Below are 15,127 nucleotides of genomic sequence, written 5' to 3'. Positions count from 1 at the left end.
AGGCGAGCACCCCGGGGAGTACCCGAGCGAGCACCGGGGAGCATGGGATTATGTATTACGTAAGATGATGATCACAAAACAAGATGCAGAAAGATCACAACAGCAGAAAAGAGATGCACAGCCTGGGGAAAGGATATATAAGTACACATGTTGCACTGGCCAAGAGCGGAAGACGCTCACCCGGAAAAGAAAATCAATTGAACCGTCCTTGGTCCTGCACTTCGCCCCACAGATCAGGGAAACAGGCCTGGATGTTTTGGGTGACGATAGGGAGCAGGGCGGGGGAGCAGCCGAGCTGGTCTTCGCGCTTGCTGAACCGGAGCAGGATCGAGAGCGTGCGGCGGTCGATGAAGGGCTTGGTGATCGGATACAACAGCTGCTGCTGCTGCTCGCTGGCCGGCTGGTCGACGTCGTCCGAGTTCAGGGCACGCACGTCTGGGGAGGCGGGGAAGACGAGGAGGAGGGCCTGCTCGACTCGGCGGGAGCGGCAGAGACACTCGAGCCAGGCGTCGAAGAGGTTCTTGTTGAGATAGCACGAGGCCGGGGGCTGGGGCTCTTCGGCTGAGCCGGCGGAGGGGGGACGGAGGGCTTGGTGGACGAGGAAGGCCCAGCCGGCGAGCGCCCTGCGGTTGAGTCTGCCGTCGCCGAAGCGCTCGCTCTCGAAGCCGGCGAGGTCGAACATGGTGGCGAAGCTCGGGTTGGAGATCCGGCTGAAGCCGCCAGAGGCGCTGCTCTTCCTCCTAGCAAACGCGGAGGAGGGGCTGAAGAAGAACTGGTCCCAGATCGCCCAGGCCTTGTCGTAGAGGCCGTTGTAGGAGAAGGCCTTGAAGAGCTGGTGGACGAGGAGCGGGTCGGGCTCGAGGTGGATGTCGAGCTTGATGAGCGTGTGGATCCGTTCGAGCTGGAGCCGGGTGGAGAGGTTGCGGGGGTTGAGGCGGACGACGGTGCTGAAGTGGTTGAGGAGGATGGCGTAGGTGTGGCTGTCGATGGGGATCTGGGCGCGCCTGAAGTGGGCGAGGATGGCCATGAGGCGGGGGATGGGCAGGGCCTGGGGGCGCTCCTCGCCCGCCCGGGGGGATTCGCAGAGGGCCAGATAGCCGCGCAGGAGGCGCTCGAAGAAGCGCGGGCTGGGCCGGCCGAGGCGGAGGAGCTGCTCGTAGAAGCCGAAGGCCTGGTCGCGGTTCTCGGCCAGGAGGAGGAGCTTGCCGAGCAGGTCGACCATCGTGGGCTCGCCCATGAGCAGCTGGCCCTCGAGCGGCTCGACGAGCGGGTCGGCGAGGGCGCGTGCGGCCAGCGAGGGGCGGCGTGCGCGGATGGCGATCCCGAGCAGGTTCTCGATCGCCCGGAGCCGGTCGGCGGGGCTCAGGGCGGTGCGCGCGAGCTGGTCGAGGTCGGCGAGCAGCTGGGCGAGCCGGGCGGGGTGGCCGGCCAGCTCGGCCCGGAAGCCGAGGAGGGCGACGAGACAGCGCGCGAGCCCCGGGCCGGCCGTGCGGCTCTTCGCGAGCTCGTACCAGGCCCACACGTGCTCGAAGGAGGGCTCGGTGCGGGCGAAGAGCTTTCCGGCGAGCAGGCCGGCCTCGTCGCGGAAGATCTCGATGCTCGTGGCCTGGTGGATGCGCTCGGCGAGCGAGGCGATGTGTCTGATGTCCCCCGCGGCGGGCAGCGGGGTGTGGCTGAGCAGATGGTCGATGAGGGCGATGGTCTGTTTGCGGCTGCGGTGTCTGCTCCGGAGGATCTCGAATATCCGGTCGTTGTTGCTGCTGCCCTTTGCGAGTGTTTCGATCTGTGCGAGTTCGTGCTGCTCTGGTTCTGGCTGTTGCTGGTTGGGCTGAGGTTGGTGGGAGTAGTAGTGGTGGTGCTGGTTCCTGCTGAGCAGTACTTGGCCTGCGATTCTCCGTGCCAGGCTGCTGCTGGCCATCGTCCTACGCTGGCGGGGCCTATCCAAAACAAAACGACAACCAGATCAGATAAACATCCACCGGAGTCCCCCGGGGGAAGAAAACACCCACCCCCATCACATCACTCCAGCACCCACCAACATCCCCAAACACCAACAATGCCCAAGCCAGTCACCGTCACCATCCCATCCCGGCTGGCACGAAGGACAGTCAGGTGAGCACACACCACTCCACTCCCCACCACACTCACCCACCATGCTCATCAACAATTACAGCTCGCCGACGTTGGCCGTCGCTCAGGCCCGCTCAAGGTCGCTCTACCGGGACTGGTATCGGGCGGCACCCGAGATCTGCCAGGTGGGTCCATCCTGCCCCCGAGAAAGCGAGAACCCCTGCCGACGCTGCCTGCTCCCCAGCTCTACGCACTCGACGTGCCCTATCCGACCCTGAGGGCGAAAATCAGACAGATCTTCGACCGCTATGCGCACGTCAAAGACATCCAGGCCATCGACGTCCTCATCGCCAAGTCGCACATGGAGTACCAGGAGTTCGTCAACGTCTGGAAGATGCCCTCCCAGGTCATGAGATACTTCGAGTCCGAACAGGTACCTCCTGCTCACACCCACTCCCTTCCCCAGCCTCACACCACTCACTCGCTCTTTCCCCCAGGCCCCCCCCGTGCCGAACTCGTTTATGGAGAAATTCCTGTGCGTATCCGAATACCTATCGATCTCCAACAGACAGAATGCTGACTGCTCCATCTATCATCAAGGGCCGGGAAGGACGACAATGCGGTCCTGCCAGGCGCATGACCATTCCCTCATCATCCGCCGTCTTGTAAATCTGTAATGCTATCTCATGCCCTGGAGCACGAAAAAAAAGGATAGACTTACGCATTCTTCTTCAGCCCCCAAATCCAATCAACCTACACACACACACATATTGGAGCGAAGAGCTCTGCAACAGAGAGACGTGTCAGCATCCAGCTGATCTCTATACACAGAGACCCATCCTCACATCAGACCAAACCCTTCCAGAGCCACTCTTGTATGAATTGTCTGTAGTGCTCTCCCAGTGATAATGACAAAACCCACCAGCCATCTGCTGTCATGCACCAAGCAAACCCTTCTGCTTGCTATTCCAAGTTCAGAAAGATGCAGTGAAAATTAAAAGCACACATACTTGGCCACCTGAAATTTAAAAGCAAATAAATGCTGAATACTTGGCCACCTCTCAAGTAGCCAGTCAAGCAGTAGCACAACCCCCAGCCAACCAACCAACCACAAGTCCCACAGATGTCAATTAGGTTCATGTTGGTGTAAGGGCTCAGAAGAAAGTGATGATTTTCACTATATTGTTGGAGGATGGTATCTACATGAGTTGTGAAAGGCAACACCGTCAAGGGACTCTAAACTCTAAATATCTCAATGAAAATCAACTACTACTAGATGTAAGGGCTTAACTGATTGACTCCCAAGAATTACATTCCGACTCCCAAAACACATTTTTGGGGAGTCGGAATGTAATTCCGCCGCATAGAATGGAAGTCGAAAATGTAATTTTACCAAAATATACAGAAAAAGAAGGAAAACTTCTCCCTGGGGCGCCCGAAGCGCACCAAAAACTTGACGGCGGGCAGAAGCCCCTCTCAAGCGCGCATGGTGAGCTGCACGGCGTTAGCACACCCCACTAATGGGGTCTGCACTGGGGGCATAATCTGACGGATTCACTGCAACGGAAATCCGCCAAAACATTAGCCACAGGGCTCCAGAGGGCCCCAAAGTTTTACAGCAACAAGTAAATTACTAGATGGTTAGCTGCTAGGCAGTAGCCCATGAACCAAATTCTTTCAGCTGGCGGGGGCTTTTAAGCCCCTATTTTGATTATCCGGGAATTTTAATAACTTCTTTTTCCCATGTACCACATGGATACAATATTGTTGAAACTGTTTTTTGGGGGTTTTGGTTCAATTGGTTAGATGGGGAGGGTCCTGGTGATGTTTTCCTCCAGGGTGATGGTGCTTTTATGACCATCGGCAGTGATGCTGACTTCACTCCCTGTTTAGACGCACCTTTATCAGTCATAAATGGGCAACTTTAATTGTGGGTTGCGCGTTATAAATATGCCCCATCAATGAAGTATAACAGGGTACATATTTGTCTCTTCACTTACACCTTGGCACATCTTGAAAAGTAATATAAACAAATGCCTTAAAATTGGCTCTCAAGCCTTTTGATATTGTAAACCGGGCTAATCATAACCTGTGTGTCCTTGATTAGTCTCTCGAAGGAAATATAAGACCAGAAAACATGTATTGGTGGTATCAAAGCATAGAGGGAGTAATATTTGCTTAGGATACAGTGCGCCGATGGCTAGGGTTCGATATACAATCAGTGTGAAAACAGATTATTAGAGCAGCCATTCAAGAGTAGAAATGGTGTTGAGCAGCCGTTTAAGAGCCAATTTGCAAAGGTTTAGAGAACGGGCCGGGAAGCTTGTCGGCAGAGATGGCTCGCATGGTGATCAGAAGGCTGTGGCAATGCTTGCGCCGCAGGATGTTGGCCGAATGGTACTTGAGGTGGCCTTGCTTGATGTTGTCGGTAATCCCGCCCTGGAAGAACTTCCATTTCTCATCGCCTTCACCGAGTGGACTGGTCCATAGCTCGTAGTAATCCGCCCAGGCCACGCCTCTCCAGGTGAAGCTCTTTCCGTTGTCGCAGAGAAAGAGCTCGGGTGGGTATTCAGGCTGGATGGGCGGGGGCTTCTGGTGGGTCAAGTCGAAGGCGGCCTTGCGGATGGCCCGGATGACGTCGCGCTCCCGATGATCCCATTCGTGGTGCTCGCCGCTGGACAGACGGGCCGGCTTCCAGCCGGGGGCATGGTAGGACCAGATCTCGTTGCCCTCGCCGTGGGTCTTGAAGCCACCCTTGATGGAGTGCGGGCGCAGAGACCAGGCCAGGGTTCCCGCGGCGCCGTGTCGGTCGCAATGTTTCAAGAAGGATTCAAACTCTTTTCCATGTGCAAAGAAGCCGTACTCGCCGCAGATAAACACCGTGCCGTGTGCGCGTGCAGCCTTCACGTCCTCCTCTACCCGCCTCTTCTCTCCATAGCCGTAGTAGTGCCAGCTGATGATGTCCACCAAGTCGCTACGGAGGGCTTGGTGGTCGTGGCTGTATTCGATCGCGTCGGTACGCGCAAAGGATCCGTCCATGACCAAGGCCTTGGGGGCGAGGCTCTTGATGTGACGGGCAATTTCGAGGGTCCACTCGCCCGGGGCGGGACGCAGCCCTCCACAGTTCATCTCGTTGCCGGTCTCGAAGGCGAGGATGGTCGGGTCGTCGCCGATCCGGACGCCGGTGAAGGTATTGACTCGGTTGAGCAGGAAGCTCACGATCTTCTTCATCGAGTCCAAACATTCCTCATCCCTCCACCAATCCTGGCCGTGGCCGTCTTTTCGACAGCCGCGTCGATGGCGGATCAGATCGGTGAAGTTTCCGACCCAATTCGTGTCTTCTGAGCCGAAGTCTTGGTTGATGATGGGGATGATCAGTCGGACGTTGTACTGAGCGGCCAAAGCGATGGTGTGGTCGATCGACACAAACATGTGCTCGTCGTAGATGAAATCTTCTGCCTCCGGGTCCCATCCGTTGATGTGCCCTTTCGAGATCCGGGTCGACTGAACCTTGAGGGTATACGTGCGAGTCACCGGCCATTTCCCGAACTGAGAGATCGTCCGCATCGTGTCTTCCTTTTCCCAGCCTTCGCTATCGAACAGATCGGGTGCGCAGAGACTCGCAAACCGGACCACCTCACCCGTCCCTTCGACCTCGAGCTGGGCCGTGGCCGGATTCCTGATTATAAATCGGCCCCGGTTGTTCGCCGCGCCTCCCGAGCCGCTATCCGCCGTATTCGGGTAAAAGTCCTGCTGGTCATTGAATGCGCCCGGGCCGCCAATTGGATGCTGGGTGCTCGAATGGTGGGAGTGCGGGAACTTGGCTTTCGCCTCGCCAAACTTTTCCATCGATGTCAGCTGGACTTCCTTCAATTTTTCAGTCGCCTTTTTCAAGAAAGCCATATTGCAACTACCGCCAAGTGGCAAAGTAATCGCCCGAACGAGATTGAGAAATGGGGTCTTGAGCCGGACAGCTCTCCTATCTACTGTGAGAGACAACGCTTTTTGCACGATTCCATCCAACTATGCTCAACAAACCTGGAGAAAAAAGCAACGGTTCAGCATTTAGGCTTGAGTGTTTATCGTAAGATGCTTCTTCTACTCACGCGTGGTATCTGCGAGCAGTTTGTAGGAATGCTGGGTGTGACTATCAGGCAGGACAAAAAATCAAGAAAGCCAGGGGAGGGTTCTCAGTCTGCGAATCGGTTGGAATCTGTAGCAAGGGGTGGTCCTCAACTGAGCCAAATGGATATCTATGGATCTGGACGATGAGGCTTGGTGTGGCCACGACTGCCGGGTGGCTGTGAGGAGGGTGGATTTTTAAAGGGTCCATATTTTTTTCTTTGTACGTAAATACAGGAGGGGCATGGGGTGGCAGATCCTTACAGAAATGTACATACAAACTTCGGAGAGTGGATATCACAGTGTGTTATCTTATGTCACCATGCCAGCTCAGACTCGGCCAGGCTGAGCCGAGGCCGAAGCTAACATAAACAAACCACATCCTCCAAAGCACCGGACTCATATCGCCAAAGAACTCGCTAGACACGCAACCGGAGATGGCTCCCCCAAAGAAGAACCGAGCCAACCAAGCGAACAGCCAAGCCACTCCGAGTACGAGCAAGGAAAACTCCGGATGGGTATGTCCACCAGCCTTGTTCTTTCTCTTCGTTCGGACCATTCCGTCACACAAGATCACTGACAAAAAAACACCCATTGATCTCCAGGCTCTCAAAAAGCTGGACGGTATGTCGACTGCTCGCTGTCTATAGGGCACGAAACTCGACTGGACCTATGCTCATATCTCTCTCATCCAATTCGTCCGTGTAGGGGAGATGTTCACCCGGGAAGACATACAATATGACCTGATGAGTAACATCTTGTAAGTCCCCATTTGTCATCCCCAGCATCAGAATCTGGAGAAGGAAGGAGGCCTGACTTGGAGGCTCAATTGTTCGTGGCGACCAAGTAACGATCGCACTTTCCAGTTCACTAGTCCCCTCGATCAACGCGCCATATCCTTCAAAGAGCTCTATGTCGAAACCCTATCGAGATTCAGTAAGGCTGCAAAGAGTACAGTGAGGCAGTTAGATGACAACCCGCAAGTGAGTCTCTTCTTCTTTGGCTGTATATGCATTTCTTCCCGACCTGCTATCTAACGTTACTCATAACTTACTTCCGATTGATGATCCGATCTAGTGGGCAACGAACTTTTGCATCGCTTCATTCCTCATCAACATTGGCCGGATCAATACTACCGTGGCGTGCAAGTCCCTTGTTCTTATCGCGCATTCTGGCCCGAACGCTAATAAAAATCTTGGCTTCAATCTTTCGCAGTCTATCCAGAGCTAAGAGCCTACATGAGGACTTACCACCCCATCCCATGTCTCCAGAAGGATGAATACTGCCAAACAAATTTACAAGACGCCCCACGGATTAAGACCATGCTCAAATCGTGCCAACTGCCTTCCGAGTTCAACAACGAACCCGAATCATTACCAGATATTGCCAAGAGAAGCGTAAGTCTTTCAGAGTCTCAATCAGTCATCGATCGGTATGGGGTACCTCTTATGCTGTTGCTTGATTCCACAGGCTCTTGGGTATAGACCTCCAACAACTGTCGTCAATCTCATATTTGAATTATTCGGCGTTGAGCCTGTGAGTCTCAGCAATTGACTGTTAAGCCCATAACTAGCATCGCTAACATAAACATCCAATCGCTCGCAGTATGTTAGTATGAAGTATTTTCCCGAGGGCTTCGTCCTGCACGACCTCTTCTCGCCGAACACGTAGGCAGTTTTATCCATCCGTTTATCTTGAGCGTGTACATACGCTTCCCCCTAAAATACTCTCAATCTTACCACGTTCCCCTTGACATACAAACCCTCCAGGATCCCGACGAAATTAAGAGCATATGCATTCCTTTGGTTAATGCACCATTTTCTGGAAGACCCCTCGGTAATAACGGATTTCCAACACGAGTCGAAGATCGAAGCGTTCCAGATCGCCCGGCTCGAGGATATCCAGCCCGACTCGTCCCTTGGCGATAGCCCTGAAAACGTCGACACCGAAGAAGAGATCAAGTGGGGGAAAGATATGCAAAACTATCGACGGGAGTTCTTGAAGAAGTGGAGGGGCGAGGAAGGAATCGGATTCGTTGACGACTTGGGCACTGGCTCTATCGCCCCGTTGATCGAAGATTGTTTGTGTCCTCTCTACCAACCAATTGCTTATCTTACTATTCTTACCATTTGAATGCTTGACACAGCGCAACTGACGAAGAAGCAGAAGATCATGGTCCAAAACTATGCGCAAACATCAGCAATAGAAGGTGATGACAGACAGACCAGCCAAGCGCAACTAGTCAAGGGCTCAACTCCCGGCTCCTCGATCCCTCCATCAGCACTGATGGGCTCGGGTAAGTCCGAGAATCGCAAAGGAACAGCCAAAGAATCTGGAGGGAAGCATAAGACGGTCTGGAAGACCCGAATGTCTCATACAGAAAGATTGCAAACTGCTTGCGATGGTAAGTCGATTGAGATCGACCTAGTTGGCTAGTTGGATGCGAATCCCACCCGCCGTAGGAATTAAAGTTTGACGGTTCGGCGCTCCTCCATTTACAGCGCAGCTCAAGTATGGCAATGATGATCATTTCGACGGTCCGGAGGACTCGCTTACTCAAACGCAAAGTTCGTCTCAATCCACTATGAATTCTGGTTCAAGCATCACTTACTCATTCTGCTTTCCACAGTCGCCTGGCGAAGGTATCAGACTGATGTCGCAGAGGACTTCGATGTAGCTTATGATTCCGATGACCTCATTCGACAGCCTAATCCGACTTGGAAACCTAAAGAACTCAGTCCGTCTCCCCTCCTGTCATATTCCATCCTTCTCCGTTGATTTTATGCTGGCTGTGTCAGGGTGACTAACGCGATGAATCTGGGGTGTTTGTGTGTGTTACTGTAGAACAACGTTTGCTGTGCTTTGCGTTTCCAACGCCGGCGCCTACTCCCTGCCCTATGGACTATGAACCGATAGACAAGGTGATCTGGTACATTGGTCGGAAGCCCCGCGACATGATTTGCGCAGAAGACGTCCCCTCAAAGGCCGACGGTAACAGCAATAAAGTCGGTCGGAAAGGCCCGAGTTTGGCGGCAGGTGAAGGAGGAGGAGCGCACGAAGCCGGCCCATCGGCCTCGGGCGTGCCCCCGAACCAGGCCTCGACTGCTGCTCCCAAGCTGAAGCGCAAGCGGAAGGCCAACCAGCCGCCCCCGAATCCCGCCGCTGCTCAAGCTCCCCACCCCTCGCTCCAACTCCCCTCTGCGGTCGCTGGCCCCCCGAAGACTGACCCTGACCAGCCTCCTCAGCTCCACCCGCAAGGATCAGAGGTCCCTATCCACATGCTTTCAAGGCCTCCCGCTTGACTTTTCCCCTCCCTCCCTTTTTTTTTTCTTTTTATGAGCTACTATCCCCCATGGAAAGTTCTCGATGATTGAAAGCTTGTTATTATTGTCTATCTATAACCTCTGTTGACATAACCTCTGTTGATATAACCTCTGTTGATTTGATTGATATCCCGAAAAAGAAAAAGGAAAAAAATTAGCTGGATCTCATGAGATTAGTCTTCATTTCATTTAATTTTGTATCCTATAAATACTCATGTAATTCCAGTCTTCTATATACATGCCTCCCAACGTGAAACACAAGCAGAATAACATATGTAGATAACAAGAACCAATGTGTGTATCAACAATCCCGGTAGATCCAGCTCCACACTATATACTAGTATTAGACCTGTGTCCTTTTCGAAAGTTGTGCGTGTCTTTGCTTTGTGGGGTGATTCTAATTTCTATGCAGCTCAACTTTGAATACCTCTGGTGTAGGTAAACTGATCAAGGATAAGAAGAACTTGTCTGTTGAGCTTTTTCCAAATTTCTTTCTATTCGGTCCGGTTATCCCCCAAAAACAAAGATGGATGGGAAGGTTTAGCTTATCGGTTGGCCTGAACACCAGTTTACAATTATTCCGCTTCTGCGCGGCCGATGACTTTTTGATCACACAAACATGTTCCCCTTCGGAAGGTGGCACCCATCGGCCGCCATGAGATGGGCATCCCAGCTTGATTCGATTCGCCCCAGCCAAGCCCGAGAATCGTCCTCCAACCTGCTCCGGGCCAGAGGGTGTGGTTGTCGGTCCAGCGGATATCCAGCTGGGTCATGGTCAGCTGGCCCTGATTGCTGAACGGCGGATACCTGGCCTGGCACTGCCCCCTTCTTCCGGCCAACAGCCCACGTCCTCGATCTAAATCTAAATAAATAGTACTTATTTATATGGCTGAGAATGCGGCCCAGGCTGGGTGTCATTCCCAGCGGTTCTCTCGCTCTGAAGTACATAAATAAAAGCTGACCGACCCGCACTTCTTGTCTCCTTGGGAAATTTGAAGAGGGTGTGCACTTGAAACATCTCGAGTCACGTCGACCCGAGACATCATTCTCATCCGCCTCTTCGCGACCTTTCGCGACGCGCTCTGCTCTCTGTAAATCGTCTTCCCGGCCACATAACTGGCTCAAGAATCATCAATTAATCGACCCATCTCGCCTCGAGTCTATCATCGGAACAAGGGAGCAATCGACAACACTGGCCAAGATGATGGCGGATCTAAGTTACAGCACCCTCCTATCGACCCTTCTCATCGGCTTCCTGGTCTCCACCGCTGCACACATCCCTTCCCAATTGACACTCTTCTCGAACCAGTTCGACTACAATAACCGGAATAATACCTCCTCATCCTCCTCGACAATCCATCTCTCCGAAGCCGAATCCAACTACCTGGCAGGTGTGTCACCAACCTGTTTTGTTGTCGGCTCATCAACTTGCTCTGGAACTTACGTGTCGCTTCCTATCCCTCCAGCCACCCATGCCCGAGAATTGATCCATTACAGTTTAGTCTTCCGCGCATCTTGCTCAACAATTCACCTTCCAAAAACTGATGGTTTATGTATTCATATCAAACAGGGTCTGAAGGGATTGGGACGTTGATCAGCAATTGTTGAGTCTCAGATCAAAGTTTATGTATATGGGTTCATTGCTTTCCGATTTTAATTTTTGACCATTGCAGATCCCGATAATCACCCTGATCCGTTCCTGAGAGGGCTGCCAATCGGGCTACAAGAATATTTCGCGCCTTACCCCAATGGAGACCTCGTCTTACTCGTGCTGCCGATCTCGCCGATCTACGGGAACGTATTGCAACGCAAGGAGAACTCGACCATGGGTCTGACGCTGGCCATCAATGACGAGCTAGGAACGGTGCAGAGGAAGAACGCGATCTGGGCGGCGAACCGGCGCCGAGTGAGTGTCTTTGGCGAGCTGGAGATGCTAGAAGAGGAGGCGGAGCAGAAGGAAGCCAAGGCGCTATACGAGAAGGTCCATCCGGACAGCACCCTCTGGGACGGCCACGGCGGCCCGCACGCGTCCTTCTGGGCCCGGCTCGTCGTCCGCAAGGTGTACTACTTCGGCGGCTTCGGCGATCGCGCTGCCATCGGCTGGCTCGACCTAGACTTCTACCGCGCCGGCCTCGAGGACTCCCCAGAGACCCGTCGACAGGCTGTCTGCTTCCATCCCGCGGGCATCAACCTCTACTGCGAACAGCCCATCGATACAGACACTCGGCCCGAACTCCAGGCCCTCACAGCTATCTCTGAACAACCCGATCTCTTTCAACTCGCCCCTCAAGTCATCGAGAAGCACTCTCATCATCACCATCACCACCATCACGTCTCACACCACCACCATCATCATCACCATTTTCACAACTCGCAAGGTAACCAGTCTTCTTTGCTTATCGACTCAAAGAAACACGAAAATGAAAACTATCCTCGAATTTCCGAAGAAGATTATACTTCTACTACCACTATCGACGAGGACTCAACCATGTAACATACCCGCACATTGATTTTTGTCCTTACTATCCGATCCATCCATCCATAAAGCTGTTCAAACCTTTCTAAATAGAACTCCATATCATTATCTTTCATGTTTCATTCTTTACTTCATTCTTTCTGTTGTTTTATGTAGTATCAGACCTTCCGATTTCATAGTACGTACATATGCTACACTTTGTATCCACATAAGAAAGTTACTTGTGACGTGTCATTATCTTTATCATTGTTCAAATCAATATCATCCATCTCAGTTCAAACTTGACGTGTCGTCTTTGGAGCTGGATATGTCTGCTCTTAGGACGTCCTCATCCATCCTTGAACTTCTGCTGGTTTTTGGGCAGTCTGGGAGATTACGTAGCGTTAGCACAGATGTGCGCAATAAAGAGCGCGCGCTACGCTGCGCTATAGTGCTTTGAGCAGCAAAAAAGGCCTTTTTCCGCTAAAAGCGCCTTAGCGCAACGTAGCGTAGCTTAGCGGCTGTAGCAGAGTGCTGATGCTAAACAAAAATTGGTGTGCCGTTAGTGCCGCTGAAAATTAGTGCAGCATTGGGGTCCTAAAAGTGCGCTAACACTATTCAAAAAAGGCCGGCGCTTTTTGCCGCTATGCTAGACTTTGGGGCTAAAATAGCGTAGTTTAGCGTAGCGGCCCACCATTTTGGTAAATGAAAATGAGGAAAATCAAAAGTTTTTCTCTCATTTGCATAATTAGTCATAGAAGGCCTCACGGTAAAACCATATGGACCCCGGAAATGGAATCTACGCAACACTGCAACAAATATAATACATTGAGCGTATTGGGTAAACATTTTTCATTGAAGATGCATACCTACATGTTAGAGATAGTCATTCTGGACCCGGGTACCACACCGCTTTCCAGCGGATTTCAGGTACCTAGTACCGCACCCGGCACCGCCTGGGAGGTACCACGGGTACCGCGGGTACCGCCTGTGCTATTTTTGGGTGCGGCAGCGTCCTCCTTGCTCAAGCCAGCTTGTTGTTTTCCTTTGCAAAGAGCTGGAAGGCAAGCAAGCCAGTGCTTGCCGGGAGGGAATCCCTCCGGTCGAGGAGGAATACACACCTCTGACCGGAGGAATAAATCTGTCCGGTTGGAGGCATGTACACCTCTTTGACCGGAGGAATGCTTCCGGTCAAAGAGGTGAGTCCACCCAGCAAGCTGGATATGCGTCCAGCTTGCCGGGCTGACCTCCCTCTCCGAGCTGGAATATACTCAATATCCAGCTCGCTGGGAGGAGTCTTCTCAGCGAGCTGGATATGTGTACAGCCATTCCGAAAAAGCTTGGCTTCTTTGGAAGGAATTTCCGCTGGAAATTCCTTCTGGATTTGCCAATGTATGTGCATCCAACATCAAGGTTGGACACATGATATCCAGACCTGCGAGCGCAGTTGCTTGCAGGATCCCACCAATCGAGCCGTTCGGTAGCGGAAAAAAAAACACGCCGGCCGCTGGGACCAGCACCATCCAACCTCGCGAACAGGATTGGTGTGCCATCCAGGTTAAAATCGGCCAAATTGCTTGATTCTGAACTCAGAATTAGGAAAAAATGAAAGGAAGGAGATGATTGAGGGAATCTGGCTGCTGTATATGCACCCTGCATATAAGAATGAGGTGGGCATGAATATACATATGTCCAACCTTGCCAGTGATTATTGGCAAATCCAAGACAAAGTTTTGGTGGAAATTCCTTCCAACAAAGCCAAGCTTTTTCGGAATGGCTGTATATCCAGTTCGGCTAGAGCCTAGGGAGGTCTCACGGCGAGCTGGATACATACATATATTGTATCCAGCTCAGCGAGGAGACTCCTCTCCAGCTCATTGGGAGTTCCCTTGTTGGCCACCAACTGGATAGATATGCATCCAGCTCCCGGGAGGAGTCCTCCCGGCGATCTGGATACGCCAAGAGGAATCCTCCCAGCTCTGTCCAGCTTTCTGGGAGGCTTTCGTCAAGCTGGATCTACCGGGGCAAGGCCCTGGATCCCCCCGGGGGGTGGGAGCGGTACACGGGTACCACACCGCTTTCTGGCCAAAACTACGTACCTAGTACCGCACCCAGCACCGCTGCGCGGGAGTACCGCACCCAGCACCGCTGCGCGGGAGTACCGCACCCGGCACCGCTGCGCGGGCGCAAGGGGTACCCGCCAAACCCGCCGCGGGTACCAAATGACTATCTCTACTACATGCCAATTTTTTGATTTTAGATGCTATCTGTATGATCACGGCTAAAAACAAAAAAATTGACATGCAGGTATGCATCTTCAATGAAAAATGTTTACCCATTACGCTCAATGTATTGTATTTGTTGCAGCGTTGATCTAAGGCCAAACTTACCCCTTTTAACCACCGGAAGCATAACCAGAGTCCCACTACACTGGAGTCAGCCCTTTTGGACAACCTGTAGCATCCCTTCAAACCCCTGTCACGCATCTCAAGTCACCTTTCTCTCACTATACACATACACTTCCATACATCCCCTGCTCCAACCCAGCTCCACTGCATATATTAGTTTGTCTTTGTTTGCCATCTGCATTACATCATGTAGCACTGCCCCTGCAGGCTGTGCCCTGCAACCCCATTGTTCTCCACCTCATTTATGCACCTCCTTGCATAAATTAAGCACAGCCTCACTCATGTATGCACCCCTTGAATAATCTGTACACAGCCACTCCTGTATTTGCACAGCCCCCCTGGAGCAAAAATCACTCACATTTGTCTATATGAGGAGCTCTCTCCCCCCAGTTTATTACTCACCAGTGATTCACTCACCACATTGTACAAACTACAAACATACTCATAACAACCCTTCCATATCAATAACAGCTCTTTATACAGTGTATCAAACAAAATCATCTTGAGCATACCACTCCTATCATCTTATTAAAACTTGCCAAGCTGAGCTTGGTGGATCTTGTAGCTGGTAGTATAGAAGGACAGAGCTTGCAACTCCTTCATCCCCTTCTCCATTCAGCCAAAGGGTTTCACAACCACTTTTGAGTCTTACACCATTGCAGGCCTTCAGGACTGACCAGAAGCCCTCCACTGATGGCAGAGCTAGTGGTCAAATAGCCATGCGCAAAGATTAGATTTACCAATTACAA

General features: G+C 52.3%; 5 protein-coding genes across 5 annotated transcripts; 3 read left to right on the top strand and 2 right to left on the bottom strand.

Annotated features, from left to right (window-relative positions):
- Positions 1 to 193: 193 nt before the first annotated feature.
- Positions 194 to 1,918, bottom strand: PtA15_3A803 (uncharacterized protein; the record flags this gene model as incomplete). The annotated part of the gene is made up of 4 exons (XM_053167808.1): positions 194 to 355; positions 434 to 823; positions 941 to 1,798; positions 1,880 to 1,918. 4 exons carry the CDS (start codon positions 1,916 to 1,918, stop codon positions 194 to 196), a joined length of 1,449 nt encoding a protein of 482 aa, XP_053018988.1.
- Positions 1,919 to 2,056: 138 nt separating this feature from the next.
- On the top strand, positions 2,057 to 2,710 carry PtA15_3A802 (uncharacterized protein; the record flags this gene model as incomplete). Its single annotated transcript, XM_053167807.1, has 5 exons — positions 2,057 to 2,112; positions 2,174 to 2,255; positions 2,315 to 2,503; positions 2,568 to 2,605; positions 2,671 to 2,710. 5 exons carry the CDS (start codon positions 2,057 to 2,059, stop codon positions 2,708 to 2,710), a joined length of 405 nt encoding a protein of 134 aa, XP_053018987.1.
- A 1,640-nt stretch (positions 2,711 to 4,350) lies between these two features.
- Positions 4,351 to 5,973, bottom strand: PtA15_3A801 (uncharacterized protein; the record flags this gene model as incomplete). The annotated part of the gene is made up of 1 exon (XM_053167806.1): positions 4,351 to 5,973. One exon carries the CDS (start codon positions 5,971 to 5,973, stop codon positions 4,351 to 4,353), a length of 1,623 nt encoding a protein of 540 aa, XP_053018986.1.
- A 656-nt stretch (positions 5,974 to 6,629) lies between these two features.
- On the top strand, positions 6,630 to 9,494 carry PtA15_3A800 (uncharacterized protein; the record flags this gene model as incomplete). Its single annotated transcript, XM_053167805.1, has 13 exons — positions 6,630 to 6,710; positions 6,798 to 6,816; positions 6,901 to 6,952; positions 7,040 to 7,175; positions 7,270 to 7,336; positions 7,408 to 7,589; positions 7,663 to 7,728; positions 7,798 to 7,859; positions 7,962 to 8,272; positions 8,339 to 8,596; positions 8,694 to 8,759; positions 8,822 to 8,929; positions 9,037 to 9,494. 13 exons carry the CDS (start codon positions 6,630 to 6,632, stop codon positions 9,492 to 9,494), a joined length of 1,866 nt encoding a protein of 621 aa, XP_053018985.1.
- Positions 9,495 to 10,716: 1,222 nt separating this feature from the next.
- Positions 10,717 to 12,009, top strand: PtA15_3A799 (uncharacterized protein; the record flags this gene model as incomplete). The annotated part of the gene is made up of 4 exons (XM_053167802.1): positions 10,717 to 10,906; positions 10,982 to 11,011; positions 11,086 to 11,118; positions 11,189 to 12,009. The coding sequence occupies 4 exons, from the start codon at positions 10,717 to 10,719 to the stop codon at positions 12,007 to 12,009; spliced, it is 1,074 nt and encodes a 357-aa protein (XP_053018984.1).
- Positions 12,010 to 15,127: the final 3,118 nt, after the last annotated feature.

The sequence above is a fragment of the Puccinia triticina genome, chromosome 3A (assembly GCF_026914185.1).
Source record: "Puccinia triticina chromosome 3A, complete sequence".
Taxonomy (NCBI): Eukaryota; Fungi; Basidiomycota; class Pucciniomycetes; order Pucciniales; family Pucciniaceae; genus Puccinia; species Puccinia triticina.
The sequence above is the reverse complement of the archived record's forward strand: the minus strand, read 5'-3'. Positions and strand labels throughout refer to the sequence as shown.